We start from the raw sequence: 21,108 nt of genomic DNA, 5'->3' as shown, positions 1-21,108 counted from the left end.
TATTTGCTGACGACACAACTTTCATCTTCTTCAGTCCTGACCCTCTTGCTCTAAATGTCACTGTGAATACTGAACTAAATAAAGTCCATCTTCGGCAAACTGCCAACAAACTCACCCTTAACATTGACAAAACTTTCTATATTTTGTTTGGTAATAAATCCTCAAATCAAATAAATCTCAGGATAAACAATACCCAAATTTGTAACAAAGTAGATGGCAAATTCCTTGGCATTCTCATTGACCACAAGCTGAATTTCCAAGGACACATTCTAAATGTCAAAAAAAAAATTCAAAAACTGTTGGCATTCTTTCTAAGATCAGATAATATGTACATCGCCCTGCCTTGGTGACGCTCTATTACTCTCTCATCTATCCTTATCTTACCTATGGTATTTGTGCTTGGGGTTCTGGTACCCAAAATCATTTACGTTCTCTAATTACTCAACACAAAAAGCTCCTATTAGAACAATATCTAACTCTGGCCCCAGACATCACTCGGTACCCTTACTCAAATCTCTGAATATATTAGATATAAGTCACTGCACATCCTCTCATGTGTATTTTATATATATAAAATGCTGAACTGTAATGTCAATCCTGGTCTTAAAAGCTTTCTAGAATGTTGTAACAGAACCCTTGGGCACTACACCAGAAACAAATTCCTATTTGACATTCCAAGAGTTCGACTTATTCAAACTAGAAATGCTCTACAAATCAAGGGACCCAGAATGTGGAATTACCTTCCCAATCATGTTAAAGACTGTACCTCTCCCAACCAGTTTAAGATAAAAACTAAGTCCTACCTAATTAACTCCATGTAACCTACCTCACCCTCAAATGTCAACCCATGTCATACTATTTTTAAACAATGCTGTTTGTTGACCAAATTGTAAATTTGCTATTTTCTGCCATGTTCCCCCCCCCCTCTTTTTTTCAACACAATTTATACTTTAATCTCAATTAGTATTAAGTTTCAGTCTAAGTGTTTTTCCTGCCTGAAACACTTTGCATAAACACTTGTCTTTAGGCTTTGTATGTACTAGCTTTATCTATAAATCCATCAATGTTTGTATCTCACTTTGTATGTATGTACTTTACCTGCATAAACATTTGATTTGATTTGATTTTTGATTTGAGTGTTTGTTAAATAAAGGAGTGTCTGTACTATGGGGCCTAGTATTATCTGGATGTAGGGGCAATAGTAAGCATTAAGAGTTATCAAAATGGGAGATCTAAAAGGCCCGGCCCCCAAATAAAACTATAAGCAGTGCTGAATACTTGGCTACACACAAGGTCAGACTAGAGGTTGATTAAAGATCTCCTACACAGGAAAGAACTGAAACTCCCTTACTTCACTTACTTATTTATTAACCCCTTAACAACCCCCCATATACATTCACACCAATAACAAAAACAATAATAACTTTACCACACTATCTTACGTTAAAAGCCTTGGTCCACTTAAGCAGGATACAAGGTTTTACACTGAACACAAGCTAGGGTAAAGTTCTACTAGGGAAACACTTGAAGCTAGAGTAAGCTTAGGGTAGGGAGACCACGTGGTTCCACTGGGACCCCCTTTAGAACAACTAGTAATATAAACTCTAAAAACACTTACTACACACAAAGTATACTACTCTACACATAGAACACGTGTATGCCAGAAATTGAATAATGTACACAGTATATACTTAGCTTGAACAAGACACAGAAATAAGGAAACGAGGAGGAAAGGTAGGAGGATCCTATCCACCCAACGCCAGCTCAGAAAAAGAACGAGTCTCAGTCTCCTTCCCCCCAGCTGGCTCGTTGCCGGCAGACTGCTCAACTAATCGTACCGCAGCCCTATACCAAGTTTACTCAGGTTTACTTTACAAATGATTAGAAAGTATTAGTAAACATAGTTGGTGCCTATGTTATTATTTAATAATCAACCCCAAGCTCAGTCTTTAAATGCTCTTTGAGAAACAAGAATAGTCTTACATCTGGCAGGGAAGATACAAACAATTTCAGCTCGTGATGCGTCCAACTATACTATAGGAAAGTTTAATAGCTCAATTTTGACCTCTGGTTTCCACTGAGGAACCCAGGGTCGTAACAGTGTTCAACTCACCACTGGCCTGGCTGGACGCCCCTACACTACACTGGTGAACTCTCTCTCTCTCTCTCTCTCTCTCTCTCTCTCTCTCTCTCTCTCTCTCTCTCTCTCTCTCTCTCTCTCTCTCTCTCTCTCTCTCTCTCTCTCTCTCTCTCTCTCTCTCTCTCTCTCTCTCTCTCTCTCTCTCTCTCTCTCTCTCTCTCTCTCTCTCTCTCTCTCTCTCTCTCTCTCTCTCTCTCTCTCTCTCTCTCTCTCTCTCTCTCTCTCTCTCTCTCTCTCTCTCTCTCTCTCTCTCTCTCTCTCTCTCTCTCTCTCTCTCTCTCTCTCTCTCTCTCTCTCTCTCTCTCTTTCTGTCTGTCTGTCTGTTTCTCTCTCTCAGAGAGAGAGAGACAGAGAGCGACAATATCCAGAAGGCAGGGGCGACAACATGCCTGAAGGGGGCAGGAGCGACAACATGCCTGAAAGGGGGAGGAGCGACAACATGTCTGAAGGGGGCAGGGGCGACAACATGCCTGAAGGGGGCAGCGGCGACAACATGCGTGAAAAGGGCAGGAACGACAACATACCTGAAGCGGGCAGGAGCGACAACATGGCTGAAGAGGGCAGGGGCGACAACATGCCTGAAGGTGGCAGGGGCGACAGCATGTCTGAAGGGGGCAGGGGCGACAACATGCCTGAAGGGGGCAAGGGCGACAACATTCCTGAAGAGAGCAGGAGCATCAGCATGCCTGAAGAGGGCAGGACCGACAACATGCCTGAACTGGGCTGGGACGACAACATGCCTGAAGGGGGCAGGGGCGACAACATGAGTGAAGAGCGCAGGAGCGACAACATGCCTGAAGAGGGCAGGGGCAACAACATGCCTGAAGTGGGCAGGAGCGACAACATGCCTGAAGAGGGCAGGGGCGACAACATGCCTGAAGAGGGCAGGGGCGACAACATGCCTGAAGGGGGCAGGGGCGACAAGATGCCTGAAGAGAGCAGGATCATCAACATGCCTGAAGAGGGCAGGGGCGACACCATGCCTGAAGAGGGCAGGGGCGACACCATGCCTGAAGAGAGCAGGATCATCAACATGCCTGAAGAGGGCAGGGGCGACAACATGCCTGAAGGGGGCTGGGACGACAACATGCCTGAAGGGGGCAGGGGCGACAACATGCGTGAAGAGCGCAGGAGCGACAACATGCCTGAAGGGGGCAGTGGCGACAACATGCCTGAAGAGAGCAGGGGCGACAACATGCCTGAAGAGAGCAGGATCATCAACATGCCCGAAGAGAGCAGGGGCGACACCATGCCTGAAGAGAGAAGGATCATCAACATGCCTGAAGAGGGCAGGGGAGGACAACATGCCTGAAGAGGGCAGGGGCGACAACATGCCTGAAGAGGGCAGTGGCGAAAACATGCCTGAAGGGGGCAGGGGCAACAACATGTCTGAAGAGGGCAGAGGCAACAACATGTCCGAAGAGGTCAGGGGCAACAACATGTCTGAAGAGGGCAGGGGCAACAACATGTCTTAAGAGGGCAGGGGCAACAACATGTCTGAAGAGGGCTGGGACGACAACATGCCTGAAGTGGGCAGGAGCGACAACATGCCTGAAGAGGGCAGGGGCGACAACATGCCTGAAGAGGGCAGGGGCGACAACATGCCTGAAGGGGGTAGGGGCGACAACATGCCTGAAGAGAGCAGGAGCATCAACATGCCTGAAGAGGGCAGGACCGACAACATGCCTGAACTGGGCTGGGACGACAACATGCCTGAAGGGGGCAGGAGCGACAACATGCCTGAAGAGGGCAGGGGCGACAACATGCCTGAAGGGGGCAGTGCCGACAACATGCCTGAAGAGAGCAGGGGCAACAACATGTCTGAAGAGGGCAGGAGCGACAACATGCCTGAAGAGGGCAGGGGCGACAACATGCCTGAAGAGGGCAGGGGCGACAACATGCCTGAAGGGGGCAGGGGCGACAACATGCCTGAAGAGAGCAGGAGCATCAACATGCCTAAAGAGGGCAGGGGCGACAACATGCCTGAAGGGGGCTGAGACGACAATATGCCTTAAGGGGGCAGTGGCGACAACATGCCTGAAGGGGGCAGGAGCGACAACATGCCTGAAGAGGGCAGGGGCGACCACATGCCTGAAGGGGACTGGGACGACAACATGCCTGAAGAGGGCATGGTCGACAACATTCTTGAAGGGTGCAGGGTCGACAACATGCTTGAAGGGGGCAGGGGCGACAACATGCTTGAAGATGGCAGGGGCGACAACATGCTTGAAGGGGGCAGGGTCGACAACATGCTTGAAGGGGGCAGGAGCGAACACTTGCCTGAAGGGGGCACGGGCGACAACATGCCTTAAGGGGGCAGTGGCGACAACATGCCTGAAGGGGTGCAGGACCGACAACATGCCTGAAGGGGTGCAGGACCGACAACATGCTTGAAGGGGGCTGGGACGACAACATGCTTGAAGAGGGCAGGGGCGACAACATGCCTGAAGGGGGCAGGGTCGACAACATGCTTCAAGGTGGCAGGGGGGACAACATGCCTTAAAGGGGCAGGAGCGACAACATGCCTGAAGGGGGCAAGAGCGACAACATGCCTGAAGGGGGCTGGGACAACAACATGCTTGAAGGGGGCAGCTAGCCGGAGCGACAACATGCCTGAAGGAGGCAGAAGCGACAACATGCCTGAAGGGGGCAGGAGCTTCAACATGCTTCTAGGGGGCAGGAGCGACAACATGCCTGAAGGAGGCAGAAGCGACAACATGCCTGAAGGAGGCAGAAGCGACAACATGCCTGAAGGGGGCAGTGGCGACAACTTGCCTGAAGGGGGCACGGGCGACAACATGCCTTAAGGGGGCAGTGGCGACAACATGCTTGAAGGGGGCTGAGACGACAACATGCTTGAAGAGGGCAGGGGCGACAACTTGCCTGAAGGGGGCACGGGCGACAACATGCTTCAAGGTGGCAGGGGCGACAACATGCCTTAAGGGGGCAGGAGCGACAACATGCCTGAAGGGGGCAAGAGCGACAACATGCCTGAAGGGGGCTGGGACAACAACATGCTTGAAGGGGGCAGCTAGCCGGAGCGACAACATGCCTGAAGGAGGCAGAAGCGACAACATGCCTGAAGGGGGCAGGAGCTTCAACATGCTTCTAGGGGGCAGGAGCGACAATATGCCTGAAGGGGGCAGGAGTGACAACATGCCTGAAGAGGGCAGGGGCGACAACATGCCTGAAGAGGGGCAGGAGCGACTACATGCCTGAAGGGGGCAGGAGCGACAACATGCCTGAAGAGGGCAGGGGCGACAACATGCCTGAAGGGGGCTGGGATGACAACATGCCTGAAGTGGGCAGAGGCGACAACATGCCTGAAGAGAGCAAAAGCGACAACATGCCTGAAGAGAGCAGGAGCGACAACATGCCTATGGAGGCAGAAGCGACAACATGCCTGAAGGAGGCAGAAGCGACAACATGCCTGTAGGGGGCAGGGCGACAACATGCCTGAAGGGGGCAGGAACGACAACATGCCTGAAGGGGCAGGAGCGACAACATGCCTGAAAGGGGGAGGAGCTTCAACATGCCTTAAGGGGGCAGCGGCGACAACATGCGTGAAGGGGGCAGGAACGACAACATACCTGAAGCGGGCAGGAGCGACAACATGTCTGAAGGGGGCAGGGGCGACAACATTCCTGAAGGAGGCAGAAGCAACAACATACCTGAAGGGGGCAGGAGCGACAATATGCTTGGAAAGGGCAGGGGCGACAACATGCCTAAAGAGGGCAGGAGCGACAACATGCCTGAAGGGGGCAGGAACGACAACATGCATGAAGAGGGCAGGGTCGACAACATGCCTGAAGGGGGCAGGGGCGACAACATGCCTTAAGTGGGCACGGGCGACAACATGCCTGAAGTGGGCACGGGCGACAACATGCCTCAAGTGGGCACGGGCGACAACATTCCTGAAGGGGGCAGGGGCAACAACATGCCTGAAGTGGGCAGGGGCGACAAAATGCCTGAAGGGGTCAGGGGCGACAACATGCCTGAAGGGGGCAGGAACGACAACATGCCTGAAGAGAGCAGGAGCGACATCATGTCTGAAGGGGGCAGGGGCAACAACATGCCTGAAGTGGGCAGGGGCGACAACATGCCTGAAGTGGGCAGGAGCGACAACACGCCTGAAGAGGGCAGGGGCGACAACATGCCTGAAGGGGGCAGGAACGACAACATGCCTGAAGAGAGCAGGAGCGACAACATGCCTGAAGTGGGCAGGAGCGACAACATGCCTGAAGTGGGCAGGAGCGACAACATGCCTGAAGAGGGCAGGGGCGACAACATGCCTGAAGAGGGCAGGGGCGACAACATGCCTGAAAGGGGGCAGGGGCGACAACATGCCTGAAGAGAGCAGGAGCATCAACATGCCTGAAGAGGGCAGGTGCGACAACATGCCTGAAGGGGGCTGGGACGACAACATGCCTGAAGACGGCATGGGCGACAACATGCCTGAAGAGGGCAGGGGCGACAACATGCCTGAAGGGGGCAGGGGCGACAACATGCCTGAAGAGAGCAGGAGCATCAACATGCCTGAAAAGGGCAGGGGCGACAACATGCCTGAAGGGGGCTGGGACAACAACATGCCTGAAGGGGGCAGGAGCGACAACATGTCTGAAGGGGGCAGGGGCGACAACATTGCTGAAGAGCGCAGGAGCGACAATATGCCTGAAGAAGGCAGGGGCGACAAAATGCCTGAAGGGGCAGTGGCGACAACATGCCTGAAGGGGCAGTGGCGACAACATGCCTGAAGGGGCAGTGGCGACAACATGCCTGAAGAAGGCAGGAGCTTTAACATGCTTGATGGGGGCAGGGGTGACAACATGCTTGAAAGGGTTAGGGTCGACAACATGCCTGAAATTGGCAGGGGCGACAACATGCCTGAAGAGAGCAGGAGCATCAACATACCTGAAGAGGGCAAGGGCGACAACATGCTTGAAGGGGGCAGGGGCGACAACATGCTTGAAGGGGGCAAGAGCGAAAACATGCCTGAAGGGGGCAGGAACGACAACATGCATGAAGAGGGCAGGGTCACCAACATGCCTGAAGGGGGCAGGGGCGACAACATGCCTTAAGTGGGCACGGGCGACAACATGCCTGAAGTGGGCACGGGCGACAACATGCCTGAAGTGGGCAGGAGCGACAATATGCCTGAAGAGGGCAGGGGCGACAACATGCCTGAAGAGGGCAGGGGCGACAACATGCCTGAAGGGGGAAGGGGCGACAACATGCCTGAAGTGGGCACGGGCGACAACATGCCTGAAGTGGGCACGGGCGACAACATGCCTGAAGTGGGCAGGGGCGACAACATGCCGTAAGTGGGCAGGAGCGACAACATTCCTGAAGAGCGCAGGGGCGACAACATGCCTGAAGAGGGCAGGGGCGACAACATGCCTGAAGGGGGCAGGGGCGACAACATGCCTGAAGGGGGCAGGGGCGACAACATTCCTGAAGAAAGCAGGTGCGACAACATGCCTGAAGAGAGCAGAAGCGACAACATGCCTGAAGGGGGCAGGAGCTTCAACATGCTTCTAGGGGGCAGGAGCGACAACATGCCTGAAGGGGGCAGGAGCTTCAACATGCTTCTAGGGGGCAGGAGCGACAATATGCCTGAAGGGGGCAGGAGTGACAACATGCCTGAAGAGGGCAGGGGCGACAACATGCCTGAAGAGGGGCAGGAGCGACTACATGCCTGAAGGGGGCAGGAGCGACAACATGCCTGAAGAGGGCAGGGGCGACAACAAGCCTGAAGGGGGCTGGGATGACAATATGCCTGAAGTGGGCAGAGGCGACAACATGCCTGAAGAGAGTAAAAGCGACAACATGCCTGAAGGAGGCAGAAGCGACTACATGCCTGAAGGGGGCAGGAGCGACAACATGCCTGAAGAGGGCAGGGGCGACAACATGCCTGAAGGGGGCTGAGATGACAATATGCCTGTAGTGGGCAGGAGCGACAACATGCCTGAAGAGAGCAGGAGCGACAACATGCCTGAAGGAGGCAGAAGCGACAACATGCCTGAAGGAGGCAGAAGCGGCAACATGCCTGAAGGGGGCAGGGCGACAACATGCCTGAAGGGGGCAGGAACGACAACATGCCTGAAGGGGAAGGAGCGACAACATGCCTGAAAGGGGGAGGAGCTTCAACATGCCTTAAGGGGGCAGCGGCGACAACATGCGTGAAGGGGGCAGGAACGACAACATACCTGAAGCGGGCAGCAGCGACAACATGTCTGAAGGGGGCAGGGGCGACAACATTCCTGAAGAGCGCAGGAACAACAACATGCCTGAAGAGAGCAGGAGCGACAACATGCCTGAAGGGGGCAGGGGCAACAACATGCCTGAAGTGGGCAGGGGCGACAAAATGCCTGAAGGGGTCAGGGGCGACAACATGCCTGAAGGGGGCAGGAACGACAACATGCCTGAAGAGAGCAGGAGCGACAACATGCCTGAAGGGGGCAGGGGCAACAACATGCCTGAAGTGGGCAGGGCCGACAACATGCCTGAAGTGGGCAGGAGCGACAACATGCCTGAAGAGGGCAGGGGCGACAACATTCCTGAAGAGAGCAGGAGCGACAACATGCCTGAAGAGAGCAGGAGCGACAACATGCCTGAAGGGGCCGGAGCGACAACATGCCTGAAAGGGGGAGGAGCTTCAACATGCCTTAAGGGGGCAGCGGCGACAACATGCGTGAAGGGGGCAGGAACGACAACATACCTGAAGCGGGCAGCAGCGACAACATGTCTGAAGGGGGCAGGGGCGACAACATTCCTGAAGGAGGCAGAAGCAACAACATACCTGAAGGGGGCAGGAGCGACAACATGCTTGGCAAGGGCAGGGGCGACAACATGCCTAAAGAGGGCAGGAGCGACAACATGCCTGAAGGGAGCAGGAACGACAACATGCCTGAAGGGGCAGGAGCGACAACATGCCTGAAAGGGGGAGGAGCTTCAACATGCCTTAAGGGGGCAGCGGCGACAACATGCGTGAAGGGGGCAGGAACGACAACATACCTGAAGCGGGCAGGAGCGACAACATGTCTGAAGGGGGCAGGGGCGACAACATGCCTGAAGAGGGCAGGGGCGACAACATGCTTGAAGGGGGCAGGGGCGACAACATGTCTGAAGGGGGCAGGGGCGACAACATGCCTGAAGAGCGCAGGAGCGACAATATGCCTGAAGAAGGCAGGGGCAACAACATGCCTGAAGGGCGCAGGGGCAACAACATGCCTGAAGAGAGCAGGAGCGACAACATGCCTGAAGGGGGCAGGGGCGACAACATGTCTGAAGGGGGCAGGGGCGACAACATGTCTGAAGGGCGCAGGGGCAACAACATGCCTGAAGAGAGCAGGGGCGACAACATGTCTGAAGGGGGCAGGGGCAACAACATGCCTGAAGAGAGCAGGAACATCAACATACCTGAAGAGGGCAGGGGCGACAACATGCTTGAAGGGGGCAGGGGCGACAACATGCTTGAAGGGGGCAAGAGCGAAAACATGCCTGAAGGGGGCAGGAACGACAACATGCATGAAGAGGGCAGGGTCGACAACATGCCTGAAGGGGGCAGGGGCGACAAAATGCCTTAAGTGGGCACGGGCGACAACATGCCTGAAGTGGGCACGGGCGACAACATGCCTGAAGTGGGCACGGGCGACAACATTCCTGAAGGGGGCAGAGGCAACAACATGCCTGAAGTGGGCAGGGGCGACAAAATGCCTGAAGGGGTCAGGGGCGACAACATGCCTGAAGGGGGCAGGAACGACAACATGCCTGAAGAGAGCAGGAGCGATAACATGCCTGAAGGGGGCAGGGGCAACAACATGCCTGAAGTGGGCAGGGGCGACAACATGCCTGAAGTGGGCAGGAGCGACAACATGCCTGAAGAGGGCAGGGGCGACAACATGCCTGAAGGGGGCAGGAACGACAACATGCCTGAAGAGAGCAGGAGCGACAACATGCCTGAAGTGGGCAGGAGCGACAACATGCCTGAAGTGGGCAGGAGCGACAACATGCCTGAAGAGGGCAGGGGCGACAACATGCCTGAAGAGGGCAGGGGCGACAACATGCCTGAAAGGGGGCAGGGGCGACAACATGCCTGAAGAGAGCAGGAGCATCAACATGCCTGAAGAGGGCAGGGGCGACAACATGCCTGAAGGGGGCTGGGACGACAACATGCCTGAAGACGGCATGGGCGACAACATGCCTGAAGAGGGCAGGGGCGACAACATGCCTGAAGGGGGCAGGGGCGACAACATGCCTGAAGAGAGCAGGAGCATCAACATGCCTGAAGAGGGCAGGGGCGACAACATGCCTGAAGGGGGCTGGGACGACAACATGCCTGAAGGGGGCAGGAGCGACAACATGTCTGAAGGGGGCAGGGGCGACAACATGGCTGATGAGCGCAGGAGCGACAATATGCCTGAAGAAGGCAGGGGCGACAAAATGCCTGAAGGGGCAGTGGCGACAACATGCCTGAAGGGGCAGTGGCGACAACATGCCTGAAGGGGCAGTGGCGACAACATGCCTGAAGAAGGCAGGAGCTTCAACATGCTTGATGGGGGCAGGGGCGACAACATGCTTGAAAGGGTTAGGGTCGACAACATGCCTGAAATTGGCAGGGGCGACAACATGCCTGAAGAGAGCAGGAACATCAACATACCTGAAGAGGGCAGGGGCGACAACATGCTTGAAGGGGGCAGGGGCGACAACATGCTTGAAGGGGGCAAGAGCGAAAACATGCCTGAAGGGGGCAGGAACGACAACATGCATGAAGAGGGCAGGGTCGACAACATGCCTGAAGGGGGCAGGGGCGACAAAATGCCTTAAGTGGGCACGGGCGACAACATGCCTGAAGTGGGCACGGGCGACAACATGCCTGAAGTGGGCACGGGCGACAACATTCCTGAAGGGGGCAGAGGCAACAACATGCCTGAAGTGGGCAGGGGCGACAAAATGCCTGAAGGGGTCAGGGGCGACAACATGCCTGAAGGGGGCAGGAACGACAACATGCCTGAAGAGAGCAGGAGCGATAACATGCCTGAAGGGGGCAGGGGCAACAACATGCCTGAAGTGGGCAGGGGCGACAACATGCCTGAAGTGGGCAGGAGCGACAACATGCCTGAAGAGGGCAGGGGCGACAACATGCCTGAAGGGGGCAGGAACGACAACATGCCTGAAGAGAGCAGGAGCGACAACATGCCTGAAGTGGGCAGGAGCGACAACATGCCTGAAGTGGGCAGGAGCGACAACATGCCTGAAGAGGGCAGGGGCGACAACATGCCTGAAGAGGGCAGGGGCGACAACATGCCTGAAAGGGGGCAGGGGCGACAACATGCCTGAAGAGAGCAGGAGCATCAACATGCCTGAAGAGGGCAGGGGCGACAACATGCCTGAAGGGGGCTGGGACGACAACATGCCTGAAGACGGCATGGGCGACAACATGCCTGAAGAGGGCAGGGGCGACAACATGCCTGAAGGGGGCAGGGGCGACAACATGCCTGAAGAGAGCAGGAGCATCAACATGCCTGAAGAGGGCAGGGGCGACAACATGCCTGAAGGGGGCTGGGACGACAACATGCCTGAAGGGGGCAGGAGCGACAACATGTCTGAAGGGGGCAGGGGCGACAACATGGCTGATGAGCGCAGGAGCGACAATATGCCTGAAGAAGGCAGGGGCGACAAAATGCCTGAAGGGGCAGTGGCGACAACATGCCTGAAGGGGCAGTGGCGACAACATGCCTGAAGGGGCAGTGGCGACAACATGCCTGAAGAAGGCAGGAGCTTCAACATGCTTGATGGGGGCAGGGGCGACAACATGCTTGAAAGGGTTAGGGTCGACAACATGCCTGAAATTGGCAGGGGCGACAACATGCCTGAAGAGAGCAGGAGCATCAACATACCTGAAGAGGGCAAGGGCGACAACATGCTTGAAGGGGGCAGGGGCGACAACATGCTTGAAGGGGGCAAGAGCGAGAACATGCCTGAAGGGGGCAGGAACGACAACATGCATGAAGAGGGCAGGGTCACCAACATGCCTGAAGGGGGCAGGGGCGACAACATGCCTTAAGTGGGCACGGGCGACAACATGCCTGAAGTGGGGACGGGCGACAACATGCCTGAAGTGGGCAGGAGCGACAATATGCCTGAAGAGGGCAGGGGTGACAACATGCCTGAAGAGGGCAGGGGCGACAACATGTCTGAAGGGGGCAGGAGCGACAACATGCCTGAAGTGGGCACGGGCGACAACATGCCTGAAGTGGGCACGGGCGACAACATGCCTGAAGTGGGCAGGGGCGACAACATGCCTTAAGTGGGCAGGAGCGACAACATTCCTGAAGAGCGCAGGGGCGACAACATGCCTGAAGAGGGCAGGGGCGACAACATGATTGAAGGGGGCAGGGGCGACAACATGTCTGAAGGGGGCAGGGGCGACAACATGCCTGAAGAGCGCAGGAGCGACAATATGCCTGAAGAAGGCAGGGGCAACAACATGCCTGAAGGGGGCAGGGGCAACAACATGCCTGAAGAGAGCAGGAGCGACAACATGCCTGAAGGGGGCAGGGGCGACAACATGTCTGAAGGGGGCAGGGGCGACAACATGCCTGAAGGGGGCAGGGGCGACAACATGTCTGAAGGGGGCAGGGGCAACAACATGTCTGAAGAGAGCAGGAGCGACAACATGCCTGAAGGGGGCAGGAGCGACAACATGCCTGAAGGGGGCAGGAGCGACAACATGTCTGAAGGGGGCAGGGGCAACAACATGCCTGAAGAGAGCAGGAGCGACAACATGCCTGAAGGGGGCAGGGGCGACAACATGTCTGAAGGGGGCAGGGGCAACAACATGTCTGAAGGGGGCAGGGGCGACAACATGCCTGAAGGGGGCAGGAGCTTCAACATGCTTGATGTTGGCAAAGGCGACAACATGCCTGAAGAGAGCAGGAACATCAACATACTTGAAGAGGGCAGGGGCGACAACATGCTTCAAGGGGGCAGGGGCGACAACATGCTTGAAGGGGGCAAGAGCGAAAACATGCCTGAAGGGGGCAGGAATGACAACATGCATGAAGAGGGCAGGGTCGACAACATGCCTGAAGGGGGCAGGGGCGACAACATGCTTTAAGTGGGCACGGGCGACAACATGCCTGAAGTGGGCACGGGCGACAACATGCCTGAAGTGGGCACGGGCGAACACATTCCTGAAGGGGGCAGGGGCAACAACATGCCTGAAGCGGGCAGGGGCGACAAAATGCCTGAAGGGGTCAGGGGCGACAACATGCCTGAAAGGGGCAGGAACGACAACATGCCTGAAGAGAGCAGGAGCGACAACATGCCTGAAGGGGGCAGGGGCAACAACATGCCTGAAGTGGGCAGGGGCGACAACATGCCTGAAGTGGGCAGGAGCGACAACATGCCTGAAGAGGGCAGGGGCGACAACATGCCTGAAGGGGGCAGGAACGACAACATGCCTGAAGAGAGCTGGAGCGACAACATGCCTGAAATGGGCAGGAGCGACAACATGCCTGAAGTGGGCAGGAGCGACAACATGCCTGAAGAGGGCAGGGGCGACAACATGCCTGAAGAGGGTAGGGGCGACAACATGCCTGAAAGGGGGCAGGGGCGACAACATGCCTGAATAGAGCAGGAGCATCAACATGCCTGAAGAGGGCAGGGGCGACAACATGCCTGAAGGGGGCTGGGACGACAACATGCCTGAAGACGGCATGGGCGACAACATGCCTGAAGAGGGCAGGGGCGACAACATGCCTGAAGGGGGCAGGGGCGACAACATGCCTGAAGAGAGCAGGAGCATCAACATGCCTGAAGAGGGCAGGGGCGACAACATGCCTGAAGGGGGCTGGGACGACAACATGCCTGAAGGGGGCAGGAGCGACAACATGTCTGAAGGGGGCAGGGGCAACAACATGGTTGAAGAGCGCAGGAGCGACAATATGCCTGAAGAAGGCAGGGGCGACAAAATGCCTGAAGGGGCAGTGGCGACAACATGTCTGAAGGGGCAGTGGCGACAACATGCCTGAAGGGGCAGTGGCGACAACATGCCTGAAGAAGGCAGGAGCTTCAACATGCTTGATGGGGGCAGGGGCGACAACATGCTTGAAAGGGTTAGGGTCGACAACATGCCTGAAATTGGCAGGGGCGACAACATGCCTGAAGAGAGCAGGAGCATCAACATACCTGAAGAGGGCAAGGGCGACAACATGCCTGAAAGGGGGAGCAGCTTCAACATGCCTTAAGGGGGCAGCGGCGACAACATGCGTGAAGGGGGCAGGAACGACAACATACCTGAAGCGGGCAGGAGCGACAACATGTCTGAAGGGGGCAGGGGCGACAACATGCCTGAAGAGGGCAGGGGCGACAACATGATTGAAGGGGGCAGGGGCGACAACATGTCTGAAGGGGGCAGGGGCGACAACATGCCTGAAGAGCGCAGGAGCGACAATATGCCTGAAGAAGGCAGGGGCAACAACATGCCTGAAGGGGGCAGGGGCAACAACATGCCTGAAGAGAGCAGGAGCGACAACATGCCTGAAGGGGGCAGGGGCGACAACATGTCTGAAGGGGGCAGGGGCGACAACATGCCTGAAGGGGGCAGGGGCGACAACATGTCTGAAGGGGGCAGGGGCAACAACATGTCTGAAGAGAGCAGGAGCGACAACATGCCTGAAGGGGGCAGGAGCGACAACATGCCTGAAGGGGGCAGGAGCGACAACATGTCTGAAGGGGGCAGGGGCAACAACATGCCTGAAGAGGGCAGGGGCGACAACATGCCTGAAGGGGGCAGGGGCGACAACATGTCTGAAGGGGGCAGGGGCAACAACATGTCTGAAGGGGGCAGGGGCGACAACATGCCTGAAGGGGGCAGGAGCTTCAACATGCTTGATGTTGGCAAAGGCGACAACATGCCTGAAGAGAGCAGGAACATCAACATACTTGAAGAGGGCAGGGGCGACAACATGCTTCAAGGGGGCAGGGGCGACAACATGCTTGAAGGGGGCAAGAGCGAAAACATGCCTGAAGGGGGCAGGAATGACAACATGCATGAAGAGGGCAGGGTCGACAACATGCCTGAAGGGGGCAGGGGCGACAACATGCTTTAAGTGGGCACGGGCGACAACATGCCTGAAGTGGGCACGGGCGACAACATGCCTGAAGTGGGCACGGGCGAACACATTCCTGAAGGGGGCAGGGGCAACAACATGCCTGAAGCGGGCAGGGGCGACAAAATGCCTGAAGGGGTCAGGGGCGACAACATGCCTGAAAGGGGCAGGAACGACAACATGCCTGAAGAGAGCAGGAGCGACAACATGCCTGAAGGGGGCAGGGGCAACAACATGCCTGAAGTGGGCAGGGGCGACAACATGCCTGAAGTGGGCAGGAGCGACAACATGCCTGAAGAGGGCAGGGGCGACAACATGCCTGAAGGGGGCAGGAACGACAACATGCCTGAAGAGAGCTGGAGCGACAACATGCCTGAAATGGGCAGGAGCGACAACATGCCTGAAGTGGGCAGGAGCGACAACATGCCTGAAGAGGGCAGGGGCGACAACATGCCTGAAGAGGGTAGGGGCGACAACATGCCTGAAAGGGGGCAGGGGCGACAACATGCCTGAATAGAGCAGGAGCATCAACATGCCTGAAGAGGGCAGGGGCGACAACATGCCTGAAGGGGGCTGGGACGACAACATGCCTGAAGACGGCATGGGCGACAACATGCCTGAAGAGGGCAGGGGCGACAACATGCCTGAAGGGGGCAGGGGCGACAACATGCCTGAAGAGAGCAGGAGCATCAACATGCCTGAAGAGGGCAGGGGCGACAACATGCCTGAAGGGGGCTGGGACGACAACATGCCTGAAGGGGGCAGGAGCGACAACATGTCTGAAGGGGGCAGGGGCAACAACATGGTTGAAGAGCGCAGGAGCGACAATATGCCTGAAGAAGGCAGGGGCGACAAAATGCCTGAAGGGGCAGTGGCGACAACATGTCTGAAGGGGCAGTGGCGACAACATGCCTGAAGGGGCAGTGGCGACAACATGCCTGAAGAAGGCAGGAGCTTCAACATGCTTGATGGGGGCAGGGGCGACAACATGCTTGAAAGGGTTAGGGTCGACAACATGCCTGAAATTGGCAGGGGCGACAACATGCCTGAAGAGAGCAGGAGCATCAACATACCTGAAGAGGGCAAGGGCGACAACATGCTTGAAGGGGGCAGGGGCGACAACATGCTTGAAGGGGGCAAGAGCGAAAACATGCCTGAAGGAAGCAGGAACGACAACATGCATGAAGAGGTCAGGGTCACCAACATGCCTGAAGGGGGCAGGGGCGACAACATGCCTTAGGTGGGCATGGGCGACAACATGCCTGAAGTGGGCACGGGCGACAACATGCCTGAAGTGGGCAGGAGCGACAATATGCCTGAAGAGGGCAGGGGCGACAACATGGCTGAAGAGGGCAGGGGCGACAACATGCCTGAAGGGGGCAGGGGCGACAACATGCCTGAAGTGGGCACGGGCGACAACATGCCTGAAGTGGGCACGGGCGACAACATGCCTGAAGTGGGCAGGGGCGACAACATGCCTTAAGTGGGCAGGAGCGACAACATTCCTGAAGAGCGCAGGGGCGACAACATGCACGAAGAGGGCAGGGGCGACAACATGCCTGAAGGGGGCAGGGGCGACAACATGCCTGAAGGGGGCAGGGGCGACAACATTCCTGAAGAGAGCAGGTGCGACAACATGCCTGAAGAGAGCAGGAGCGACAACATGCCTGAAAGGGGGCAGGGGTGACAACATGCCTGAAGTGGGCAGGAGCGACAACATGCCTGAAGAGGGCAGGGGCGACAACATGCCTGAAGAGGGCAGGGGCGACAAAATGCCTGAAGGGGGCAGGGACGACAACATGCCTGAAGGGGGCAGGGGCGACAACATTCCTGAAGAGAGCAGGAGCGACAACATGCCTGAAGGGGGCAGGGGCGACAACATTCCTGAAGAGAGCAGGACCGACAACATGCCTGAAGGGGGCAGGGGCGACAAAATGCCTGAAGTGGGCAGGAGCGACAACATGCCTCAAGAGGGCAGGGGCGACAACATGCCTGAAGAGGGCAGGGGCGACAACATGCCTGAAGGGGGCAGGGGCGATAACATGCCTGAAGAGAGCAGGAGCATCAACATGCCTGAAGAGGGCAGGGGCGACAACATGCCTGAAGGGGGCTAGGACGACAACATGCCTGAAGAGGACAGGGGCGACAACATGCCTGAAGAGGGCAAGGGCGACAACATGCATGAAGGGGGCAGGGGCGACAACATGCCTGAAGAGAGCAGGAGCATCAACATGCCTGAAGTGGGCAGGGGCGACAACATGCCTGAAGGGGGCTGGGACGACAACATGCCTGAAGGGGGCAGGGGCGACAACATGCGTGAAGAGCGCAGGAGCGACAACATTCCTGAAGAGGGCAGGGGCGACAACATGCCTGAAGGGGGCAGTGGCGACAACATGCCTGAAGGGGGCAGGGGCAACAACATGCCTGAAGAGGGCAGGAGCGACAACATGCCTGAAGGCGACAGGGGCGACAACATGCTTGAAGATGGCAGGGGCGACAACATGCTTGAAGGGGGCAGGGTCGACAACATGCTTGAAGGGGGCAGGAGCAACAACTTGCCTGAAGGAGGCTGGGACGACAACATGCCTGAAGGGGGCAGGGGCGACAACATGCCTGAAGGGGGCAAAGTCGACAACATGCTTGAAGGGGGCAGGAGCTTCAACATGCTTCTAGGGGGCAGGAGCGACAACATGCCTGAAGGGGGCAGGGGCGACAACATGCCTGAAGGGGGCAGGGTCGACAACATGCTTCAAGGTGGCAGGGGCGACAACATGCCTTAAGGGGGCAGGAGCGACCACATGCCTGAAGGGGGCAAGAGCGACAACATGCCTGAAGGGGGCTGGAACGACAACATACTTGAAGGGGGCAGCTAGCCGGAGCGACAACATGCCTGAAGGGGGCAGGAGCTTCAACATGCTTCTAGGGGGCAGGAGCGACAATATGCCTGAAGGGGGCAGGAGTGACAACATGCCTGAAGAGGGCGGGGGCGACAACATGCCTGAAGAGGAGCAGGAGCGACTACATGCCTGAAGGGGGCAGGAGCGACAACATGCCTGAAGAGGGCATGGGCGACAACATGCATAAAGAGCGCAGGAGCGACAACATGCCTGAAGGAGTCAGAAGCGACAACATGCCTGAAGTGGGCAGGGCGACAACATGCCTGAAGGGGGCAGAAGCAACAACGTACCTGAAGGGGGCAGGAGCGACAACATGCTTGGAGGGGGCAGGGGCGACAACATGCTTAAAGGGGGCAGGAGCGACAACATGCCTGAAGAGGGCAGGGGCGACAACATGCCTGAAGAGAGCAGGTGCGACAACATGCCTGAAGAGAGCATGAGCATCAACATGCCTGATGAGGGCAGGGGCGACAACATGCCTGAAGAGGGCAGGGACGACAACATGCCTAAAGAGAGCAGGAGCGACAACATGCCTGAAGAGAGCAGGAGCATCAACATGCCTAAAGAGGGCAGGGGCGACAACATGCCTGAAGGGGGCTGTGACGACATGTCTGAAGGGGGCAGGGGCGACCACATGTCTGAAGAGAGCAGGAGCGACAACATGCTTGAAGGAGGCAGAAGCGACAACATGCTTGAAGGAGGCAGAAGCGACAACATGCCTGAAGGGGGCAGGAGCAACAACATACCTGAAGGGGGTAGGAGCGACAACATGCCTAGAGGGGACAGGGGCGACAACATACCTAAAGGGGGCAAGAAAGACAACATGCTTGAAAGGGGCAAGGGCCACAACATGCTTGATGGGGGCAGGGGCGACAACATGCTTGATGGGAGCAGGGGCGACAACATGCTTGAAGGGGGCAGGGTCGACAACATGCTTGAAGGGGGCAGGGGCGACAACTTGCCTGAAGGGGGCAGGGACGACAACATGCCTTAAGGGGGCAGTAGCGACAACATTCCTGAAGGGGGCAGGAGCGACAACATGCCTGAAGGGGGCTGGGACGACAACATGCTTTAAGGGGGCAGCTAGCCAGAGCGACAAGATGCCTGAAGGAGGCAGAAGTGACAACATGCCTGAAGGGAGCAGGAGTGACAACATGCGTGACGAGGGCAGGAGCGACTACATGCCTGAAGGGGGCAGGAGCGACAACATGCCTGAAGAGGGCATGGGCGACAACATGCTGAAGGGGGCTGGGATGACAACATGCCTGAAGGGGGCAGAGGCGACAACATGCCTGAAGGGGGCAGAGGCGACAACATGCCTGAAGAGAGCAAAAGCGGCAACATGCCTGAAGAGAGCAGGAGCGACAACATGCCTGAAGAGGGCAGGGTCGACAACATGCCTGAAGGGGGCACGGGCGACAACATGCCTTAAGGGGGCAGTGGCGACAACATGCCTGAAGGGGGTGCAGGACCGACAACATGCCTGAAGGGGGCTGGGACGACAACATGCTTGAAGAGGGCAGGAGCGACAACATGCCTGAAGGGGGCAGAGGCGACAACATTCCTGAAGAGAGCAAAAGCGACAACATGCCTGAAGAGAGCAGGAGCGACAACATGCCTGAAGAGGGCAGGGTCGACAACATGCCTGAAGGGGGCATGAGCGACAACATGCCTGAAGGGGGCAGGGTCGACAACATGCTTCAAGGTTGCAGGGGCGACAACATGCCTGAAGGGGGCAAGAGCGACAACATGCCTGAAGGGGGCAAGAGCGACAACATGCCTGAAGGGGGCAAGAGCGACAACATGCCTTAAGGGGGCAGTGGCGACAATATGCTTGAAGGGGTGCAGGACCGACAACATGCTTGAAGGGGGCAGGACCGACAACATGCTTGAAGGGGGGCTGGGACGACAACATGCTTGAAGAGGGCACGGGCGACAACATGCCTGAAGGGGGCAGGGTCGACAACATGCCTGAAGGGGGCAGGAGCGACAACATGCCTGAAGGGGGCAAGAGCGACAACATGCCTGAAGGGGGCTGGGACGACAACATGCTTGAAGGGGGCAGCTAGACGGAGCGACAACATGCCTGAAGGAGGCAGGAGCGACAACATGCCTGAAGGGGGCAGGAGCTTCAACATGCTTCTAAGGGGCAGGAGCGACAACATGCCTGAAGGGGGCAGGAGCTTCAACATACTTCTAGGGGGCAGGAGCGACAATATGCCTGAAGGGGGCAGGAGTGACAACATGCCTGAAGAGGGCAGGGGCGACAACATGCCTGAAGGGGGCAGGAGTGACAACATGCCTGAAGAGGGCAGGGGCGACAACATGCCTGAAGAGGGCAGGAGCGACAACATGCCTGAAGAGGGCAGGAGCGACAATATGCCTGAAGGGGGCTGGAGTGACAACATGCCTGAAGAGGGCAGGGGCGACAACATGCCTGAAGAGGGCAGGAGCGACAACATGCCTGAAGAGGGCAGGGGCGACAACATGCCTGAAGAGGGGCAGGAGCGACTACATGCCTGAAGGGGGCAGGAGCGACAACATGCCTGAAGAGGGCATGGGCGACAACATGCCTGAAGAGGGGCAGGAGTGACAACATGCCTGAAGGGGGCTGGGATGACAACATGCCTGAAGTGGGCAGGGGCGACAACATGCCTGAAGGAGGCAGAAGCGACAACATGCCTTAAGGAGGCAGAAGCGACAACATGCCTGAAGGGGGCAGGGCGCAACCCGTTCTCACACAAGACAGCACATATATGACTTAATGCGTAAAGTCAATATGTTGAATGTGATTTAGTACATATAAATATAATAAATAAATATGTTTATTCAGGTAAGGTACATACATGCAAGTGATGTTACATTAATGGATTGATATATAGATAGAGCTAGTATATACAATGCCTAAAGCCACTATTACGCAATGCGTTTCGGGCAAGAAAAACATTAATATCTA

At 56.7% G+C, this 21,108-nt stretch overlaps 16 protein-coding genes across 16 annotated transcripts; 13 read left to right on the top strand and 3 right to left on the bottom strand.

The window, feature by feature from the left end:
* Positions 1–2,525: 2,525 nt before the first annotated feature.
* LOC138352098 (high mobility group nucleosome-binding domain-containing protein 5-like) lies at positions 2,526–3,452 on the top strand. Its single transcript, XM_069304342.1, has one exon. It carries the CDS (start codon positions 2,526–2,528, stop codon positions 3,450–3,452), a length of 927 nt encoding a protein of 308 aa, XP_069160443.1.
* Positions 3,453–3,633: 181 nt separating this feature from the next.
* LOC138352096 (high mobility group nucleosome-binding domain-containing protein 5-like) lies at positions 3,634–4,137 on the top strand. The gene has a single exon (XM_069304336.1). It carries the CDS (start codon positions 3,634–3,636, stop codon positions 4,135–4,137), a length of 504 nt encoding a protein of 167 aa, XP_069160437.1.
* A 2,346-nt stretch (positions 4,138–6,483) lies between these two features.
* On the top strand, positions 6,484–6,894 carry LOC138352095 (opioid growth factor receptor-like). Its single transcript, XM_069304331.1, has one exon. The coding sequence runs from the start codon at positions 6,484–6,486 to the stop codon at positions 6,892–6,894; it is 411 nt and encodes a 136-aa protein (XP_069160432.1).
* A 320-nt stretch (positions 6,895–7,214) lies between these two features.
* LOC138352094 (homeobox protein ESX1-like) lies at positions 7,215–7,805 on the bottom strand. Its single transcript, XM_069304325.1, has 2 exons — positions 7,403–7,805; positions 7,215–7,348 (listed from the first exon to the last, which is right to left on the bottom strand). The coding sequence occupies exons 1-2, from the start codon at positions 7,803–7,805 to the stop codon at positions 7,215–7,217; spliced, it is 537 nt and encodes a 178-aa protein (XP_069160426.1).
* Positions 7,806–9,123: 1,318 nt separating this feature from the next.
* LOC138352093 (high mobility group nucleosome-binding domain-containing protein 5-like) lies at positions 9,124–9,726 on the top strand. Its single transcript, XM_069304321.1, has one exon. It carries the CDS (start codon positions 9,124–9,126, stop codon positions 9,724–9,726), a length of 603 nt encoding a protein of 200 aa, XP_069160422.1.
* A 505-nt stretch (positions 9,727–10,231) lies between these two features.
* On the top strand, positions 10,232–10,642 carry LOC138352090 (opioid growth factor receptor-like). Its single transcript, XM_069304316.1, has one exon. The coding sequence runs from the start codon at positions 10,232–10,234 to the stop codon at positions 10,640–10,642; it is 411 nt and encodes a 136-aa protein (XP_069160417.1).
* Positions 10,643–11,471: 829 nt separating this feature from the next.
* Positions 11,472–11,882, top strand: LOC138352084 (opioid growth factor receptor-like). Its single transcript, XM_069304307.1, has one exon. The coding sequence runs from the start codon at positions 11,472–11,474 to the stop codon at positions 11,880–11,882; it is 411 nt and encodes a 136-aa protein (XP_069160408.1).
* Positions 11,883–12,445: 563 nt separating this feature from the next.
* Positions 12,446–12,847, bottom strand: LOC138352079 (uncharacterized). Its single transcript, XM_069304298.1, has one exon. It carries the CDS (start codon positions 12,845–12,847, stop codon positions 12,446–12,448), a length of 402 nt encoding a protein of 133 aa, XP_069160399.1.
* Positions 12,848–13,791: 944 nt separating this feature from the next.
* LOC138352078 (unconventional myosin-XVB-like) lies at positions 13,792–14,175 on the top strand. The gene has a single exon (XM_069304289.1). The coding sequence runs from the start codon at positions 13,792–13,794 to the stop codon at positions 14,173–14,175; it is 384 nt and encodes a 127-aa protein (XP_069160390.1).
* Positions 14,176–14,387: 212 nt separating this feature from the next.
* On the bottom strand, positions 14,388–14,870 carry LOC138352077 (homeobox protein ESX1-like). Its single transcript, XM_069304284.1, has one exon. The coding sequence runs from the start codon at positions 14,868–14,870 to the stop codon at positions 14,388–14,390; it is 483 nt and encodes a 160-aa protein (XP_069160385.1).
* Positions 14,871–14,895: 25 nt separating this feature from the next.
* Positions 14,896–15,255, top strand: LOC138352076 (leukotoxin-like). The gene has a single exon (XM_069304274.1). The coding sequence runs from the start codon at positions 14,896–14,898 to the stop codon at positions 15,253–15,255; it is 360 nt and encodes a 119-aa protein (XP_069160375.1).
* A 532-nt stretch (positions 15,256–15,787) lies between these two features.
* Positions 15,788–16,171, top strand: LOC138352075 (unconventional myosin-XVB-like). The gene has a single exon (XM_069304268.1). It carries the CDS (start codon positions 15,788–15,790, stop codon positions 16,169–16,171), a length of 384 nt encoding a protein of 127 aa, XP_069160369.1.
* A 775-nt stretch (positions 16,172–16,946) lies between these two features.
* Positions 16,947–17,369, top strand: LOC138352074 (high mobility group nucleosome-binding domain-containing protein 5-like). Its single transcript, XM_069304262.1, has one exon. It carries the CDS (start codon positions 16,947–16,949, stop codon positions 17,367–17,369), a length of 423 nt encoding a protein of 140 aa, XP_069160363.1.
* A 9-nt stretch (positions 17,370–17,378) lies between these two features.
* LOC138352069 (exotoxin PaxA-like) lies at positions 17,379–18,035 on the top strand. Its single transcript, XM_069304253.1, has one exon. The coding sequence runs from the start codon at positions 17,379–17,381 to the stop codon at positions 18,033–18,035; it is 657 nt and encodes a 218-aa protein (XP_069160354.1).
* A 376-nt stretch (positions 18,036–18,411) lies between these two features.
* LOC138352061 (hemolysin, chromosomal-like) lies at positions 18,412–19,146 on the top strand. The gene has a single exon (XM_069304246.1). It carries the CDS (start codon positions 18,412–18,414, stop codon positions 19,144–19,146), a length of 735 nt encoding a protein of 244 aa, XP_069160347.1.
* A 1,088-nt stretch (positions 19,147–20,234) lies between these two features.
* LOC138352056 (filensin-like) lies at positions 20,235–20,675 on the top strand. The gene has a single exon (XM_069304236.1). It carries the CDS (start codon positions 20,235–20,237, stop codon positions 20,673–20,675), a length of 441 nt encoding a protein of 146 aa, XP_069160337.1.
* Positions 20,676–21,108: the final 433 nt, after the last annotated feature.

Source organism: Procambarus clarkii, chromosome 5 (genome assembly GCF_040958095.1).
Source record: "Procambarus clarkii isolate CNS0578487 chromosome 5, FALCON_Pclarkii_2.0, whole genome shotgun sequence".
Lineage (NCBI taxonomy): Eukaryota > Metazoa > Arthropoda > Malacostraca > Decapoda > Cambaridae > Procambarus > Procambarus clarkii.
Note: the sequence above shows the minus strand (reverse complement) of the source record. Positions and strands in the feature narration are given on the sequence as shown.